The 19,524-nt window shown below is 38.4% G+C and overlaps 1 protein-coding gene across 1 annotated transcript in view; it reads right to left on the bottom strand.

Annotated features, from left to right (window-relative positions):
• Positions 1 to 4,320: 4,320 nt before the first annotated feature.
• The window catches only part of LOC139381310 (collagen, type IX, alpha 1b), a 33,250-nt gene continuing 18,046 nt past the window's right edge, over positions 4,321 to 19,524 (bottom strand). The window contains exons 21-29 of the mRNA XM_071124762.1: positions 16,999 to 17,070; positions 12,302 to 12,337; positions 11,724 to 11,768; positions 11,582 to 11,614; positions 10,803 to 10,949; positions 10,065 to 10,119; positions 7,610 to 7,798; positions 7,417 to 7,494; positions 4,321 to 4,517 (exon numbers count right to left, since the gene is read on the bottom strand). Coding sequence (XP_070980863.1) covers positions 4,321 to 4,517; positions 7,417 to 7,494; positions 7,610 to 7,798; positions 10,065 to 10,119; positions 10,803 to 10,949; positions 11,582 to 11,614; positions 11,724 to 11,768; positions 12,302 to 12,337; positions 16,999 to 17,070 — 852 coding nt within the window. The remainder of the gene's footprint in view (positions 4,518 to 7,416; positions 7,495 to 7,609; positions 7,799 to 10,064; positions 10,120 to 10,802; positions 10,950 to 11,581; positions 11,615 to 11,723; positions 11,769 to 12,301; positions 12,338 to 16,998; positions 17,071 to 19,524) is intronic.

Raw genomic sequence — 19,524 nt, 5'->3', positions numbered from 1 at the left:
TTGATTTATTCTCAGTTGTCTCTGCTATCTGTCCATGGTATTCCCTGAACGATAATGAACAATCTGTCCATACTGTAACGACCCTGGGTTTATAAGCGCGGACATCGACTCTGCCACACGAGCATGCTTTTGCAGCACAGTCAATAGCGTGCTGGACTTCGGGCTAGAAGGTCGAGGGTTCGAGACCTGCTCCCTGCCTGTTTCATTACATTGGTGTCAGAAGTGGGATGTGTGACACCAATGTAACGAAACAGGCAGGGAGCAGGTCTCAAACTCTCAACCTTCTAGCCCGAAGTCCAGCGCGCTATCGACTGTGCTGCAGAGTCGGTCAGTGCTTATAAACCCAGGGTCGTTACTACCATAGTAGTAAAGCAAGGGGCCCTAGTTACCATGGCTGCTGCTGTGTAACAGGGCTAATGAAAGGGATAGAAACCGAACAGCTCTACTAGCACTACCTACCTGGGTTGGTGTCAACTCCATGACAATGCTCTCATTTCAGGAAGTAAACTGAAATGGATTTCAATGACAATACATGTTATTTGTTTACTTCCTGAACTGGGTGAATTTAAATGGGATTAGCCCCAACCCTGCTACCTAACCTTGTTGCCGTCGGGAAAACACCTCTACTGTGTCCATATTAGGACAGCCTCGGTCTCGTCAGGTGTGTCTGTCCTAATATGGACACCGTACAAACACTTCAAAAGCTTCATACAGAGAAGTTTGTTCAACTCAACAACCGATTCATTCTCACTGTTCTATTGTGGTCATGGTTTTCTACACTTGTCAGTCGCCCCTCTGTGGAGAAGAAGACCTCTCCATGTATTTAGTATTTCCTTTTAACAGCGTGTTTTATCTCATTATCTTGGTCATTTATGTACTTTGTTATTTGTGTTTGAGTGTGATAATTGTTGTTTTAATTTGATGGTCTACCTCATCTGAGGCATACGGCTATACTGTACACACACTAGTTTAGTCAGCGTGATGTTACACTCTAGCCTTACCACTATCCTACTACACTGCTACTTTAAAGCTAACGGTTTAGATTTACCTCAAGACTAAAATGCTAAACGTAATGGATAGAAAATGTTGTTAACTATAGGCCTATTGAGTTGGTGCCAAGCTAGTCATCTTTTGTTGATCATTTATGAAAGCCTATACTTAGAAGTTGTGAACCACTGTTTGACCATATAATGGAGGTTGTACAGCAAGTTGAATATGTATGAAGGGTAATGTTTTTCCAACAAATCTTTTGACTTTACAGCATTCTATGAAAACACTGTTGATTTTACACTCTGATTACCGATACCTGCCTTAAATCTGTACAACAATAATTTCTTACATTTCATGTGTTTCATTTGCTTGTAATGACCTACTCAGATTACACATTGGTGTGTCACTATCAAAATGTGAATACAATACGATATCTAACTGATGTGAAGTTTCTAAATGAGAATATCTGCTTTCTTGGTGCTCCGTATGCATTATTGATAAAGAGACGGAGAAAAGTATAATTGGTGATTTGGATGATATTGTCATCACATATTTCTAGAAAGGTAGAATTGACTGAATATTTCTCTGCGTGGTCAATTCCTTAATTAACTGTCACATGTTTGGGTTATATGAAACTATGTTTTGAAAACCAGATTGTCTATTATTTATGTCAATAAACTGTTTCAAGAGCTTTTTAAGATATATTTTGTTATATTCTCTTCATCGAGGTTACGTTTTCTGAGAAGATATTGCTTATTCTGAGTATTCCAGCAGTACATTTGAGTACAATGTTTAAAAAGATGGAAATATATTTTAAAACTGAACGCAGCATTGCTTTATTTGGAGTGAAAAAAGTCACAGAAAAAAAAAGAGAATTTATTTGAAATTTCTAGATCCTCCTCATAGATATTTGTACAAACTGTGATGTCACCCTCAAATAGTATCATCATCATCATCATCATCATATAATAAAATAGAAACAACTGACTTACTTTTCTCCATCTCTCCAAACCCTGAGAGGATTTCACATAGAAATAGAATCGCATTGGAATTGCCGTTCTAGTGACTTCATTTCTATGGGTGGTGACATGGTACTCAACAGTGAACAGAATACTGTGAAGGGAATATTCCATTTATTTTCAAAATAATCATCTCTCAGAATCCTCCTCACACTGTACAATGAGAACAAACCTCACATTCAATCATTAGGATAGTTATTTTTTGTAGGAAATATAATTAACCACAATTGAAAACAATTTACAGAGATGTACAGCGCATATGGAAGGTCCGTCAGTCAGTGTGGCTTGGTGTCAGTCCTATCTTCTATCTCTTTATTTATATTTCTGGAAGGAAAGCAGGGGGCTGGAAATACCCCAGGTACATTCTGTACAAACTGATATCACTGTTTTTCACCAGGTCTATCTTTGGTAATTGATACTTTAATATAGAACATGATGCAGTACATTACAAATACAAAAAATACACTTTGGGCTAAAGGCAATCTTGGTATTGCTTTATGGTTTTACTTTATTGGGGAGGAATTAGCGTGATTCGATATGGATGGAGCTGCTGCTGAAATCAACATGTTGGCTACAGTATACAGCTGTTTCAGTGAGAGGAGAGGAGGAAAGGGAACATACAAATACAGCCAGATGGTTAATAAGGACAGGTAAATGTCGGGTGGTTAATAAGGACAGGTGAATTGTCCGGTGGTTATTAAGGACAGGTGAATTGTCTGGTGGTTATTAAGGACAGGTGAATTGTCCGGTGGTTATTAAGGACAGGTGAATTGTCCGGTGGTTATTAAGGACAGGTGAATTGTCTGGTGGTTATTAAGGACAGGTGATTTGTCTGGTGGTTATTAAGGACAGGTGAATTGTCCGGTGGTTATTTAGGACAGGTGCATGTCTGGTGGTTATTAAGGACAGGTGATTTGTCTGGTGGTTATTAAGGACAGGTGAATTGTCCGGTGGTTATTAAGGACAGGTGAATTGTCCGGTGGTTATTAAGGACAGGTGAATTGTCTGGTGGTTATTAAGGACAGGTGATTTGTCTGGTGGTTATTAAGGACAGGTGAATTGTCCGGTGGTTGTTAAGGACAGGTGCATGTCTGGTGGTTATTAAGGACAGGTAATTTGTCTGGTGGTTATTAAGGACAGGTGAATTGTCCGGTGGTTATTAAGGACAGGTAAATGAATGTCTGGTGGTTATTAAGGACAGGTAAATTGTCCGGTGGTTATTAAGGACAGGTGAATTGTCCGGTGGTTATTAAGGACAGGTGAATTGTCCGGTGGTTATTAAGGACAGGTGTTTTGTCTGGTGGTTATTAAGGACAGGTATTTGTCTGGTGGTTATTAAGGACAGGTGAATTGTCCGGTGGTTATTAAGGACAGGTGAATTGTCCGGTGGTTATTAAGGACAGGTGATTGTCTGGTGGTTATTAAGGACAGGTATTTGTCTGGTGGTTATTAAGGACAGGTATTTGTCTGGTGGTTATTAAGGACAGGTGATTGTCTGGTGGTTATTAAGGACAGGTGAATTGTCCGGTGGTTATTAAGGACAGGTGATTGTCTGGTTGTTATTAAGGACAGGTATTTGTCTGGTGGTTATTAAGGACAGGTGATGGTCTGGTGGTTATTAAGGACAGGTGAATTGTCCTGTGGTTATTAAGGACAGGTGATTGTCTGGTTGTTATTAAGGACAGGTAATTTGTCTGGTGGTTATTAAGGACAGGTATTTGTCTGGTGGTTATTAAGGACATCTAGGTTTACAGGGACGGTGGAATAAAAACAAATATAGTCTTCAAAACATGAATATCTTAAAATAGAGCACCCACTTCTGAAAACAACAAAAGAAAAAGAAAATCTGTCATGTAAAAAACTGTTACACGTCCAAACAGGTTCAGGATTATTATTGTTTTGCAACAAAATACTTAGTTTTGTTTCGCATTTGTGGAAGTGGAAGACTCCTTCATATCCGATAGAGATCTGGCTAGCACAGAACACTCTCACAAAACACTGCAGATACGTTAGAATGGACCACTTTACAGCAACAGCCTTCAGAGTAGAGAGGCTGTGAGGATGTTGTGTGCTCCCAGGGTTGGGGTGGGAGAGCTGTCCATCTGCCATCTTAGTCTCTGTCTCTGTCTCTACCCCTCTCTGGGTGTTGGGCAGTGGAAGCTGGTGAAGGGGGGATGGGTCATAGTGATGGCTCTAATGGAATAAATGGAACAGAATCCAAGGTGTTTGAAACTTTTCCATTCATTCCATTACAGCCATTACATCCAGTCCTCAGATTTAAAGTGACACCAGCCTCCACTGGGTGGTGGCTCTAGTTTCTAGTTCCCTCCGGGCCCTTGATGCTGGTGTCAATGTCCCCCGGTCTGAGGTTGCAGGACGATGGGTCGCAGTAGCCGTTGGGGCCAGCATTACCAGGAGGCCCAGGTACACCAGCCTGGCCAGGAACACCTGGAGGTCCTCTCTCGCCGTCACGTCCCTCCTGGCCGTAACCAGGCTTTCCGGGCTCACCTGTGGAGTTAGAGTTAGAGAAGAGTTAGCTAAACCATCTTACACCAAAGTAGAACATCCAGAACCTCAAAGACTCAAGACTAGAACCTCAAGGACTCAAGACTAGAACATTCTAGAGACTCTTAAGATCTTTTGCTAATGATAACGAACGGTTGCGGCCAAACACAAAACCAAATGGAATACAGTATGTTAGCAAACTCTTTCCTTGTTCAACTTTCCTTGTTCAACCAAGACTAGAAAATCTACAACCTCCAAGACCAAGACTAGAATATCTACAACCAAGACCAATACTAGAATATCTACAACCAAGACCAAGACTAGAATATCTACAACCAAGACCAAGACTAGAATATCTACAACCAAGACCAAGACTAGAATATCTACAACCAAGACCAAGACTAGAATATCTACAACCAAGACCAAGACTAGAATATCTACAACCAAGACCAAGACTAGAATATCTACAACCAAGACCAAGACTAGAATATCTACAACCAAGACCAAGACTAGAATATATACAACCAAGACCAAGACTAGAATATCTACAACCAAGACCAAGACTAGAATATCTACAACCAAGACCAAGACTAGAATATCTACAACCAAGACCAAGACTAGAATATCTACAACCAAGACCAAGACTAGAATATCTACAACCAAGACCAAGACTAGAATATCTACAACCAAGACCAATACTAGAATATCTACACCCAAGACCAAGACTAGAATATCTACAACCAAGACCAAGACTAGAATATCTACAACCAAGACCAAGACTAGAATATCTACAACCTCCAAGACCAAGACTAGAATATCTACAACCAAGACCAAGACTAGAATATCTACAACCAAGACCAAGACTAGAATATCTACAACCTCCAAGACCAAGACTAGAATATCTACAACCTCCAAGACCAAGACTAGAATATCTACAACCAAGACCAAGACTAGAATATCTACAACCAAGACCAAGACTAGAATATCTACAACCAAGACCAAGACTAGAATATCTACAACCAAAACCAAGACTAGAAAATCTACAACCTCCAAGACTAGAATATCTACAACCAAGACCAATACTAGACAATCTACAACCTCCAAGACCAAGACTAGAATATCTACAACCAAGACCAAGACTAGAATATCTACAACCAAGACCAATACTAGAATATCTACAACCAAGACCAAGACTAGAATATCTACAACCAAGACCAAGACTAGAATATCTACAACCAAGACCAATACTAGAATATCTACACCCAAGACCAAGACTAGAATATCTACAACCAAGACCAAGACTAGAATATCTACAACCAAGACCAAGACTAGAATATCTACAACCTCCAAGACCAAGACTAGAATATCTACAACCAAGACCAAGACTAGAATATCTACAACCAAGACCAAGACTAGAATATCTACAACCAAGACCAATACTAGAATATCTACAACCAAGACCAAGACTAGAATATCTACAACCAAGACCAAGACTAGAATATCTACAACCAAGACCAAGACTAGAATATCTACAACCTCCAAGACCAAGACTAGAATATCTACAACCAAGACCAAGACTAGAATATCTACAACCAAGACCAAGACTAGAATATCTACAACCTCCAAGACCAAGACTAGAATATCTACAACCTCCAAGACCAAGACTAGAATATCTACAACCAAGACCAAGACTAGAATATCTACAACCAAGACCAAGACTAGAATATCTACAACCAAGACCAAGACTAGAATATCTACAACCAAAACCAAGACTAGAAAATCTACAACCTCCAAGACTAGAATATCTACAACCAAGACCAATACTAGACAATCTACAACCTCCAAGACCAAGACTAGAATATCTACAACCAAGACCAAGACTAGAATATCTACAACCAAGACCAATACTAGAATATCTACAACCAAAACCAAGACTAGAATATCTACAACCTCCAAGACTAGAATATCTACAACCAAAACCAAGACTAGAATATCTACAACCAAGACCAAGACTAGAATATCTACAACCTCCAAGACTAGAATATCTACAACCAAGACCAAGACTAAAATATCTACAACCAAGACCAAGACTAGAATATCTACAACCAAGACCAAGAATATCTACAACCAAGACCAAGACTAGAATATCTACAACCAAGACCAAGAATATCTACAACCAAGACCAAGACTAGAATATCTACAACCAAGACCAATACTAGAATATCTACAACCAAGACCAAGACTAGAATATCTACAACCAAGACCAAGACTAGAATATCTACAACCAAGACCAAGACTAGAATATCTACAACCAAAACCAAGACTAGAATATCTACAGCCAAGACCAAGACTAGAATATCTACAACCAAGACCAAGACTAGAATATCTACAACCAAGACCAAGAATATCTACAACCAAGACCAAGACTAGAAAATCTACAACCTCCAAGACTAGAATATCTACAACCAAAACCAAGACTAGAATATCTACAACCAAGACCAAGACTAGAATATCTACAACCAAGACCAAGACTAGAATATCTACAACCAAAACCAAGACTAGAATATATACAACCAAGACCAAGACTAGAATATCTACAACCAAGACCAAGACTAGAAAATCTACAACCTCCAAGACTAGAATATCTACAACCAAAACCAAGACTAGAATATCTACAACCAAGACCAAGACTAGAATATCTACAACCAAAACCAAGACTAGAATATCTACAACCAAGACCAAGACTAGAATATCTACAACCAAGACTAAGACTAGAATATATACAACCAAGACCAAGACTAGAATATCTACAACCAAGACCAAGACTAGGATTAGAACATAAATAAAAAGTAAACTACTGATGGTTCGCTTCTCCATGGCGATCAAGGTCGATGTCACTCACCTGGTAGACCGGGAGGTCCTGGCTGGCCCTTGGCCCCTCGCACCGTGGGACCTCGGTCTCCTCTGTCGCCCAATTCACCTGCGCCACACAGCATGTTAATTACAAGGGTTATTCTAAAACTCCTTTGGGTACATGAGCTGAATTTTGCTTTCACATTTTCAAATAACAGTAACATTAAAAATCCTCTCCCCACCTTTGGGTCCTTTGAGTCCTAGGAGTCCTGGAGGTCCTTTGAGGCCAGGCAGTCCTCTTGCTCCAGCCTGCCCAGGGAAGCCACTGTCCCCTGGGGGTCCGGCAGGACCAGGAGGCCCTGGCTTACCAGGCAGGCCCGCTGCTCCAGACTCCGGCCTCCTTAGACTGGCAGCCAACTGGGCTAGCTGCTCTGTTGGAGCAAGAGGAAAGGGAATGATGAGCAAACAATTAATCAATCAAATGTATTAAAGGCTCAGTGCAGTCCAAAATGGGATTTTCCTTTGTTTTATATATATTTCCACAATTTAATGTTGGAATAATACTGTGAAATTGTGAAAATTAGGATAATTCCCTTTTAGTGTAGGGGCTGTTTGAAAAGACCGCCTAAGATTTCTGCCTCTTTTGGTGGGATGGAGTTTTGGCCTGCCTGGTGACATTACCAGGTGGTAAATCAGTTAATAGACCAATAAGAAAGAGAGTTCCAAACCTCTTTGCCATAACAGCTAGTTTCCAGCTTTCCCCTCCCCACTTAGACCACTCCCAGACAGTGTTAGCAAAATTCTTGCTTGAGAAATGTCTCTTTGCTAAATAAAATAAACTATTTTTGTTTATTTTTGACCATTTCAATTTTAAAAAATCACAATAAGGTACTCAATTGTTTTCCCAGAAATGATTTGATATTGAGATGAAAATGGAACTTTAATGAAGGCCTTTTTATAAATGTTATAAAAATTGTAGTCCTCCTTATTCTTACACATTCAAGTCTGCCTCGGTAAATTGAGCAGAGTGAAAATACTTATTGGAAAACATTCAACTTTACGGGATTGGTGTCCCTAAACCGGGACAGTTGTTGCTCAATATGTGACAATGTGACTAGAAAACAGTGTATACAACAGCCAACTTTCCGGGACAGCGACATGTCTTATACGGGCAGAAAGCTTAAATTATTGTTAACTAACTGCAGTGTCCAATTTACAGTAGCTATTACACACAAAACATACCCTGCTATTGTTTGAGGATAGTGCACAACAAAACACTTTTATCACGGCTGGTGGTTTGATACATTCACCTCTGAAGGTAAATAATGTACTTACATTCAGTAATCTTGCTCTGATTTGTCATCCTGAGGGTCCCAGAGATAAAATGTGGTGTTGTTTTTTTATATTTAAATGTAGGAACTGAGTTCTATAGTTTGACCCCACTGCTGTCTCTGGCTCCACACCCACCCCACTTGGCCATCTAGATCCATCATGATCTAGATCCACCATGTATAACATTCCTGGGAGTGTTAAGCTTTAATATTTTATTACCATAGCATTTTTGTATGTTCTCTATAGTTATGTACTTGAAAATGTATACATTGAGCAATTTGGCACATTTGGGCAAACTCCTGGCAGACTTGATACAAAATATTGTGTAGTGAGGTAATTGATCTCTGGATCAGTCTGAAACTTTGCACACACACTGCTGCCATCTTGTGGACATAATCTAAATTACACCTAGGATCCTACCTTAATGTATGGCCTTTCTCTTGCATTTCAAAGATGATGGAAGACAAAAATAAATAGAAAATGCATGTTTTTTATATTATATTATCTTTTACCAGATCCAATGTTTTATATTCTCCTACATTACTTTCACATTTCCACACACTTCAAAGTGTTACCTTTCAAATGTTATCAAGAAAATGCATATCCTTGCTTCAGGTCCTGAGCTACAGGTAGTTAGATTTGGGTATGTCATTTGAGGTGAAAATGTAAAAAAAGGGTACGATCGTTAAGAAACTGAAAAATATATATGTGTATTTATGGTGCCAAGAGTTCAACATAAAACTCCTAAGGCTTTTGGCTTGGTATTTTACGCTCCAAATTCCAGTCTTTGCTTTTCTGCTTTTAGCAAAAGTGCAGGTCCTCTGGAGGTGAAATACATTTTTCAGCACATTGGGTATAAAAAAGTAATGAGTTTAGGAGGAGAGTAGTGGTAGTGGGAGGAGGGGGTGGGATACTGTAAGAGGGCCCAGGGAGAGAGACAAAAAAACAGGCTGCCACTTCAGCATTTCTGGGGTTCAGGAGTCTGTTATCCATCAAACTAACAAAGGTTGAAGCGTATTTATGATGGTTTTTTTCTGCTTCCCTCTCTTCAAACTGTCAAGCCAGATAGGCTATATCCCCCAAACTCCACTCTGTACCTGGAAGCCAGTTCTACTGCATTTCTTCATTGTTCCCCTCTAATCCGGGACTGATTTAGACCTGGGACACTGGCTGTGTGCAATTCATTATTAGGTAGGACAGAAAAGCAGCAGGCTCCAAACCTCATAGGGTCAGAGTTGAATACCCCTAGTCTATAGTATAAACAATGAGGTTTGGGATATTACAGAGTGTTTATACTTAAAGGTAGAGTGGGATACATTGATTTTAAAGACACTGAAGGAATGACAAGTGTGCAAAAATTCTTACCTTGCATAACTCTCATGCAGACTTGTCTGATGTGTTGATCGCTTGGTTCTTTACCCTGAAGGATAACATAAGAAAAGGTTTATGATGAGAAAACAGCTTTAATAAACATAGATTTAGCTTCTGAAATGCATTATGTAAGCCCTAGTTGTGTTATGCTGGACACACTGGGAAACTGTTGTCCATGGTCTAGGTCCAGGAGGGAAAGGCCTAGCAGTAAGTTAGTACATTTGTAAGCAAGTAAGTATGTAAATAAGTTAGTAAGTATGTAGGTTAGTAACTGAGTATGTAAGTAAGTATGAAAGTATGTAAGTAAGTAGGTATTTATGTAAATAAGTAAGTAAGTATGTAAATAAGTTAGTAAGTATGTAGGTTAGTAACTAAGTATGTAAGTAAGTATGAAAGTATGTAAGTAAGTAGGTATTTATGTAAATAAGTAAGTAAGTATGTAAATAAGTTAGTAAGTATGTAGGTTAGTAACTAAGTATGTAAGTAAGTAGGTATTTATGTAAATAAGTAAGTAAGTATGTAAATAAGTTAGTAAGTATGTAGGTTAGTAACTAAGTATGTAAGTAAGTAGGTATTTATGTAAATAAGTAAGTACTATGTAAGTGAGTTTGTAGGTATATAAGTAAGCACGTAAGTTAATTAGTAAGTAAGTATGTAAGTTAGTAAGTTTGTAAGTAAGTTCAGGTGTACAGTCTTCAGAGTTTTGGGTGGAGGTGGTTTGGGGGTACCTACCGCCGGTCCCTGTGACCCCCTGATTCCTGGTGCGCCCCTGTTGCCCTGCATGCCACGTGGTCCAGGAGTACCAGCTGGGCCCTCGATGCCAGGCTGCCCTCTGCTACCCTCTGGCCCTCTGTTACCAGGCTCTCCTGGGTTTCCAACCTGGAGACAGAGAGGGGAGAGACAACTGGATCAGAACAACATTACATGGGTGGTACTGAGCATGCTCAATGAAGACTTCTGAGTTTCGGGGGTGCTGGTGAGCAAGCCATGTAATAAACTAATATCTGCTTTTATCTGGAACAAGAAAAACCCGGAAGATCGTATTGCAGAGATCTCATCTCGCTTTGGATGACAGAAACCCCTGATGTTACAGGCCTGAAATGGAGGACCTTGGAGATCTCGTCCTGTGGCCCGACCTCCTTACCTGTCTTACTCTGCTCAAAACCTGCATTAGCTGAGCCTGTTTCCAAATACACTTCAGGCTTCATTCATTAGCTGAGCCTGTTTCCAAATACACTTCAGGCTTCATTCATTAGCTGAGCCTGTTTCCAAATACACTTCAGGCTCTGATTTATCTCTACAGAAACTGCACATGGAGCTCGAACTAAATGGAATTCAAATAATTGAAACAACATCAGTCAATTAGTTTTTTTTTTTTTTAACGTTGAAAAAAAAAACTAAATGTTGGTTAACCACTTAGCACTACTACTCTATGGGTGTGGATAAACTGTCTCAAAGTTATATTCCTGGTTTGAGACATGGAACTGCTTCTAGAAGAGTACAGAACTCACCACTCCTTTGGGTCCAGCTTCCCCCTGGTCACCCTATTATACAAACGAGAGAAACACAGAGGATTAGTACAGGTGTTGTTTAAAAGGCTCCAATGTGAGGTTGGGTTGGATGCAATGAATCCTTGCTTGAGTGATAACTTACAACATCTCCTTTGTCTCCAGAGGTTCCCTCAGAACCTTGTCCCCCCTACACACACACACACACACACAACAAACCAATATAAATTATTTTGGGGTAAAATCACTCTTCTGGATATAACAAATGCCAAGGGTAAGTTAGAAACACACACACACACACACACACACACACACACATACATACATTCATGCTACACACACATCTCAACAGCTGCTACCAGATTCTTATTATGATTGCTAAATACTGCACAATTTAACCACTTGCCCACCAAAACGTGTGTAAATATTGGACTATAAATTGTTATTCTACTATGTTGGACTATAAATCTACTGAACCATTTATTTTATGTTGGTATTCATATCTTTTATTATTTCTTATTGTTATTGCGTTGTCCAGAAGGAACCTGCCAGTAAGCATTTGGTCGGACAGTTTCTACCATGTGTATCCTAAACATACGACTAATAAAACCTGAAACTGGAAAGGGCCCATCCACACTCTGCTGCTGTATCACATTGACCTTAAGATACAGGCAGATATTGTTGTGAGAGATAAACAGACATTTTAAAAGATGGATTTCTTACCTGCTCCCCTTTAGGTCCTCCCTCGCCAGCTTCTCCCTGAAGTTGAGGAGAAATCAGTTCACTATTGAAAATCTTTAAACTACACTACAGTTAAACAATTAAACTACTATGTAAAGTTATACAGTACAGTTAAACAATTATACTACTATGTAAAGTTATACAGTACAGTTATGCAGTAAGACAACAACACTAGTTATACTACTATGTAAAGTTATACAGTACATTTATACAGTTAGACAACAACACTAGTTATACTACTATGTAAAGTTATACAGTACAGTTAAACAATTATACTACTATGTAAAGTTATACAGAACAGTTAAACAATGATACTACTATGTAAAGTTATACAGTAGATTTATACAGTTAGACAACAACACTAATTATACTACTATGTAAAGTTATACAGTAGATGTATACAGTTAGACAACAACACTAGTTATACTACTATGTAAAGTTATACAGTACAGTTAAACAATTATACTACTATGTAAAGTTATACAGTACAGTTAAACAATGATACTACTATGTAAAGTTATACAGTAGATTTATACAGTTAGACAACAACACTAATTATACTACTATGTAAAGTTATACAGTAGATGTATACAGTTAGACAACAACACTAGTTATACTACTATGTAAAGTTATACAGTAGATTTATACAGTTAGACAACAACACTAGTTAAACTACTATGTAAAGTTATACAGTAGATTTACACAGTTAGACAACAACACTAGTTATACTACTATGTAAAGTTATACAGTAGATGTATACAGTTAGACAACAACACTAGTTATACTACTATGTAAAGTTATACAGTAGATTTATACAGTTAGACAACAACACTAGTTAAACTACTATGTAAAGTTATACAGTAGATTTATACAGTTAGACAACAACACTAGTTATACTACTATGTAAAGTTATACAGTAGATTTATACAGTTAGACAACAACACTAGTTATACTACTATGTAAAGTTATACAGTAGATTTATACAGTTAGACAACAACACTAGTTAAACTACTATGTAAAGTTATACAGTAGATTTATACAGTTAGACAACAACACTAGTTATACTGCTATGTAAAGTTATACAGTAGATGTATACAGTTAGACAACAACACTAGTTATACTACTATGTAAAGTTATACAGTAGATTTATACAGTTAGACAACAACACTAGTTAAACTACTATGTAAAGTTATACAGTAGATTTATACAGTTAGACAACAACACTAGTTATACTACTATGTAAAGTTATACAGTAGATTTATACAGTTAGACAACAACACTAGTTATACTACTATGTAAAGTTATACAGTAGATTTATACAGTTAGACAACAACACTAGTTATACTACTATGTAATGCAACAGCAAGACTAGTCTTATGAATGAATGATTGAACTTGTAACAGTAGAGGGGATCAAAAGGATTTCACAAAGTGTGTGTCCTTGTCAGGTGAGTATGGTAAGATTGCTGTCTTCATGATTGTACAGAACAGTGGAAAGTCCAATCAAAACTGGTGGTTTCATGAAAATGGAAAATTGTCATAAGAAGTCTGTGGAACCTGAAATGACTAAACACAAGCCACAATGCTCTTCAGTTGAGCTTCTTCTCTATCTGTTCATCAAATATCAGGCATGCAGAACGTAAACGGTCCAGGGAGCCTTAATCCAATGAGTAGTAGTTTAATTGTATAATATCAGTAGTATGTATAGTTGTATAATATCAGTAGTTTAGTTGTATAATATCAGTAGTTTAGTTGTATAATATCAGTAGTATGTTTAGTTGTATAATATCAGTAGTTTAGTTGTATATTATCAGTAGTTTAGTTGTATATTATCAGTAGTATGTATAGTTGTATAATATCAGTAGTTTAGTTGTATATTATCAGTAGTTTAGTTGTATAATATCAGTAGTATGTATAGTTGTATAATATCAGTAGTTTAGTTGTATAATATCAGTAGTATGTTTAGTTGTATAATATCAGTAGTATGTTTAGTTGTATAATATCAGTAGTTTAGTTGTATATTATCAGTAGTTTAGTTGTATAATATCAGTAGTATGTATAGTTGTATAATATCAGTAGTTTAGTTGTATAATATAGTAGTTTAGTTGTATAATATCAGTAGTTTAGTTGTATAATATCAGTAGTTTAGTTGTATAATATCAGTAGTTTAGTTGTATAATATCAGTAGTTTAGTTGTATAATATCAGTAGTTTAGTTGTATAATATCAGTAGTTTAGTTGTATAATATCAGTAGTTTAGTTGTATAATATCAGTAGTATGTATAGTTGTATAATATCAGTAGTTTAGTTGTATAATATCAGTAGTTTAGTTGTATAATATCAGTAGTTTAGTTGTATAATATCAGTAGTTTAGTTGTATAATATCAGTAGTTTAGTTGTATAATATCAGTAGTTTAGTTGTATAATATCAGTAGTATGTTTAGTTGTATAATATCAGTAGTTTAGTTGTATAATATCAGTAGTTTAGTTGTATAATATCAGTAGTTTAGTTGTATAATATCAGTAGTATGTATAGTTGTATAATATCAGTAGTTTAGTTGTATAATATCAGTAGTTTAGTTGTATAATATCAGTAGTTTAGTTGTATAATATCAGTAGTTTAGTTGTATAATATCAGTAGTTTAGTTGTATAATATCAGTAGTTTAGTTGTATAATATCAGTAGTTTAGTTGTATAATATCAGTAGTATGTTTAGTTGTATAATATCAGTAGTTTAATTGTATAATATCAGTAGTATGTATAGTTGTATAATATCAGTAGTTTAGTTGTATAATATCAGTGGTTTAGTTGTATAATATCAGTAGTTTAGTTGTATAATATCAGTAGTTTAGTTGTATAATATCAGTAGTTTAGTTGTATAATATCAGTAGTTTAGTTGTATAATATCAGTAGTTTAGTTGTATAATATCAGTAGTTTAGTTGTATAATATCAGTAGTATGTATAGTTGTATAATATCAGTAGTTTAGTTGTATAATATCAGTAGTTTAGTTGTATAATATCAGTAGTTTAGTTGTATAATATCAGTAGTTTAGTTGTATAATATCAGTAGTTTAGTTGTATAATATCAGTAGTAGTTTAGTTGTATAATATCAGTAGTTTAGTTGTATAATATCAGTAGTTTAGTTGTATAATATCAGTAGTATGTTTAGTTGTATAATATCAGTAGTTTAGTTGTATAATATCAGTAGTTTAGTTGTATAATATCAGTAGTTTAGTTGTATAATATCAGTAGTTTAGTTGTATAATATCAGTAGTTTAGTTGTATAATATCAGTAGTTTAGTTGTATAATATCAGTAGTTTAGTTGTATAATATCAGTAGTTTAGTTGTATAATATCAGTAGTTTAGTTGTATAATATCAGTAGTTTAGTTGTATAATATCAGTAGTTTAGTTGTATAATATCAGTAGTTTAGTTGTATAATATCAGTAGTTTAGTTGTATAATATCAGTAGTATGTTTAGTTGTATAATATCAGTAGTTTAGTTGTATAATATCAGTAGTTTAGTTGTATAATATCAGTAGTATGTTTAGTTGTATAATATCAGTAGTTTAGTAGTTTAGTTGTATAATATCAGTAGTATGTTTAGTTGTATAATATCAGTAGTTTAGTTGTATAATATCAGTAGTTTAGTTGTATAAAATCAGTAGTAGGTTTAGTTGTATAATATCAGTAGTTTAGTTGTATAATATCAGTAGTTTAGTTGTATAATATCAGTAGTTCAGTTGTATAATATCAGTAGTTTAGTTGTATAATATCAGTAGTTCAGTTGTATAATATCAGTAGTTTAGTTGTATAATATCAGTAGTTTAGTTGTATAATATCAGTAGTTTAGTTGTATAATATCAGTAGTTTAGTTGTATAATATCAGTAGTTTAGTTGTATAATATCAGTAGTAGTTTAGTTGTATAATATCAGTAGTTTAGTTGTATAATATCAGTAGTAGTTTAGTTGTATAATATCAGTAGTATGTTTAGTTGTATAATATCAGTAGTATGTTTAGTTGTATAATATCAGTAGTTCAGTTGTATAATATCAGTAGTTTAGTTGTATAATATCAGTAGTTTAGTTGTATAATATCAGTAGTTTAGTTGTATAATATCAGTAGTATGTTTAGTTGTATAATATCAGTGGTTTAGTTGTATAATATCAGTAGTTTAGTTGTATAATATCAGTAGTTTAGTTGTATAATATCAGTAGTTTAGTTGTATAATATCAGTAGTTTAGTTGTATAATATCAGTAGTTTAGTTGTATAATATCAGTAGTTCAGTTGTATAATATCAGTAGTTTAGTTGTATAATATCAGTAGTATGTTTAGTTGTATAATATCAGTAGTTTAGTTGTATAATATCAGTAGTTTAGTTGTATCATATCAGTAGTTTAGTTGTATAATATCAGTAGTTTAGTTGTATAATATCAGTAGTATGTTTAGTTGTATAATATCAGTAGTTTAGTTGTATAATATCAGTAGTTTAGTTGTATAATATCAGTAGTTTAGTTGTATAATATCAGTAGTTCAGTTGTATAATATCAGTAGTTTAGTTGTATAATATCAGTAGTAGGTTTAGTTGTATAATAGCAGTGATTGCTTCCCCATCGGACAGCAGGTCTCTACAGAGGGGATAGATACCAGTCAGAATAGAACGTCCTCTTATCTTACCCTCTCTCCCTTCACTCCGGGGAGGCCTGGGGGTCCGGGAACACCAGGAAGACCAAGATCCCCTTTAGGTCCCTACAAAACAAAGGTAGAGCGACAACAAGGAGGTCAGAGGTCAACACCACACTACTGTATGTCCTTAGAACAAGGTGCTTGCGGTGCCAGGATTGTGGGTTAGATTCCTGGGACAGACCATATGTAACATGACTGTACGCATGACTGTAGGAATACAAGCCTCTGCTGAATGGAATACTGTATGTAAATATCTAAACCTACAGAACACGACAGCAGAAAGTAGTGGAAACCTCAGATAAGACAGCAGAGTATGGAGAAACTAACCACAAGCTCTTCAGTCATTAGGGCAACATACACTGGTGAATTAACTGTTCATGAGATGGCTATATCAGGGTCGTGACTCAAGACGTGCACAATAGAAAGAGAATTTCTAAAAACCTGGCTGCAATTTTTATTTTGTATGATTATGTGTGTGTGTGTGTGTGTGTGTGTGAGTGTCTCTTTGTTCTCTGTGCTGGGCACACCTTTGATTGCTGACCGTGTGTGTGTGAGGAATGCCAAAGCAACAGAAGGCTCTTTCAGCCAGCTGGCCCTGGCCCCCATTCTCTCCTTACTGTGAAAATAGCCTCTGTGTGAGATCCTGAGATCCCGTTCAGAACTATTCTCTAGGGAATGTCTGTGTAACCACAGCCAGGTCCCCACTATCTGTAACCACAGCCAGGTCCCCACTCTCTGTAACCACAGCCAGGTCCCCCCTCTCTGTAACCACAGCCAGGTCCCCACTCTCTGTAACCACAGCCAGGTCCCCACTCTCTGTAACCACAGCCAGGTCCACTCTCTCTGTAACCACAGCCAGGTCCCCTCTCTGTAACCACAGCCAGGTCCCCACTGTCTGTAACCACAGCCAGGTCCCCACTCTGTAACCACAGCCAGGCCCACTCTCTGTAACCACAGCCAGGTCCCCTCTCTGTAACCACAGCCAGGTCCCCACTCTCTGTAACCACAGCCAGGTCCCCACTCTGTAACCACAGCCAGGTCCCCACTCTCTGTAACCACAGCCAGGTCCACTCTCTGTAACCACAGCCAGGTCCCCCCTCTCTGTAACCACAGCCAGGTCCCCCCTCTCTGTAAGCACAGCCAGGTCCCCACTCTCTGTAACCACAGCCAGGTCCACTCTCTGTAACCACAGCCAGGTCCCCACTCTCTGTAACCACAGCCAGGTCCCCACTCTCTGTAACCACAGCCAGATCCCCCCTCTGTAACCACAGCCAAGTCCACACTCTCTGTAACCACAGCCAGGTCCACACTCTCTGTAACCACAGCCAGGTCCCCACTCTGTAACCACAGCCAGGTCCCCACTCTCTGTAACCACAGCCAGGTCCCCACTCTCTGTAACCACAGCCAGGTCCCCACTCTCTGTAACCACAGCCAGATCCCCCCTCTGTAACCACAGCCAAGTCCACACTCTCTGTAACCACAGCCAGGTCCACACTCTCTGTAACCACAGCCAGGTCCCCACTCTGTAACCACAGCCAGGTCCCCACTCTCTGTAACCACAGCCAGGTCCCCACTCTGTAACCACAGCCAGGTCCCCTCTCTGTAACCACAGCCAGGTCCCCACTCTCTGTAACCACAGCCAGGTCCCCACTCTCTGTAACCACAGCCAGGTCCCCACTCTCTGTAACCACAGCCAGGTCCCCACTCTGTAACCACAGCCAGATCCCCCCTCTGTAACCACAGCCAGGTCCCCACTCTCTGTAACCACAGCCAGGTCCACTCTCTCTGTAACCACAGCCAGGTCCCCTCTCTGTAACCACAGCCAGGTCCCCACTCTCTGTAACCACAGCCAGGTCCCCACTCTGTAACCACAGCCAGGTCCCCCCTCTCTGTAACCACAGCCAGGTCCCCACTCTCTGTAACCACAGCCAGGTCCCCACTCTGTAACCACAGCCAGGTCCACTCTGTAACCACAGCCAGGTCCACACTCTGTAACCACAGCCAGGTCCCCACTCTGTAACCACAGCCAGGTCCCCACTCTGTAACCACAGCCAGGTCCACTCTGTAACCACAGCCAGGTCCACTCTGTAACCACAGCCAGGTCCCCACTCTGTAACCACAGCCAGGTCCACTCTCTGTAACCACAGCCAGGTCCCCACTCTCTGTAACCACAGCCAGGTCCCCACTCTCTGTAACCACAGCCAGGTCCCCACTCTGTAACCACAGCCAGATCCCCCCTCTGTAACCACAGCCAGGTCCCCACTCTCTGTAACCACAGCCAGGTCCACTCTCTCTGTAACCACAGCCAGGTCCCCTCTCTGTAACCACAGCCAGGTCCCCACTCTCTGTAACCACAGCCAGGTCCCCACTCTGTAACCACAGCCAGGTCCCCCCTCTCTGTAACCACAGCCAGGTCCCCACTCTCTGTAACCACAGCCAGGTCCCCACTCTGTAACCACAGCCAGGTCCACTCTGTAACCACAGCCAGGTCCACACTCTGTAACCACAGCCAGGTCC

This window comes from Oncorhynchus clarkii, chromosome 23, assembly GCF_045791955.1.
Source record: "Oncorhynchus clarkii lewisi isolate Uvic-CL-2024 chromosome 23, UVic_Ocla_1.0, whole genome shotgun sequence".
Taxonomy (NCBI): Eukaryota; Metazoa; Chordata; class Actinopteri; order Salmoniformes; family Salmonidae; genus Oncorhynchus; species Oncorhynchus clarkii.
Note: the sequence above shows the minus strand (reverse complement) of the source record. Positions and strands in the feature narration are given on the sequence as shown.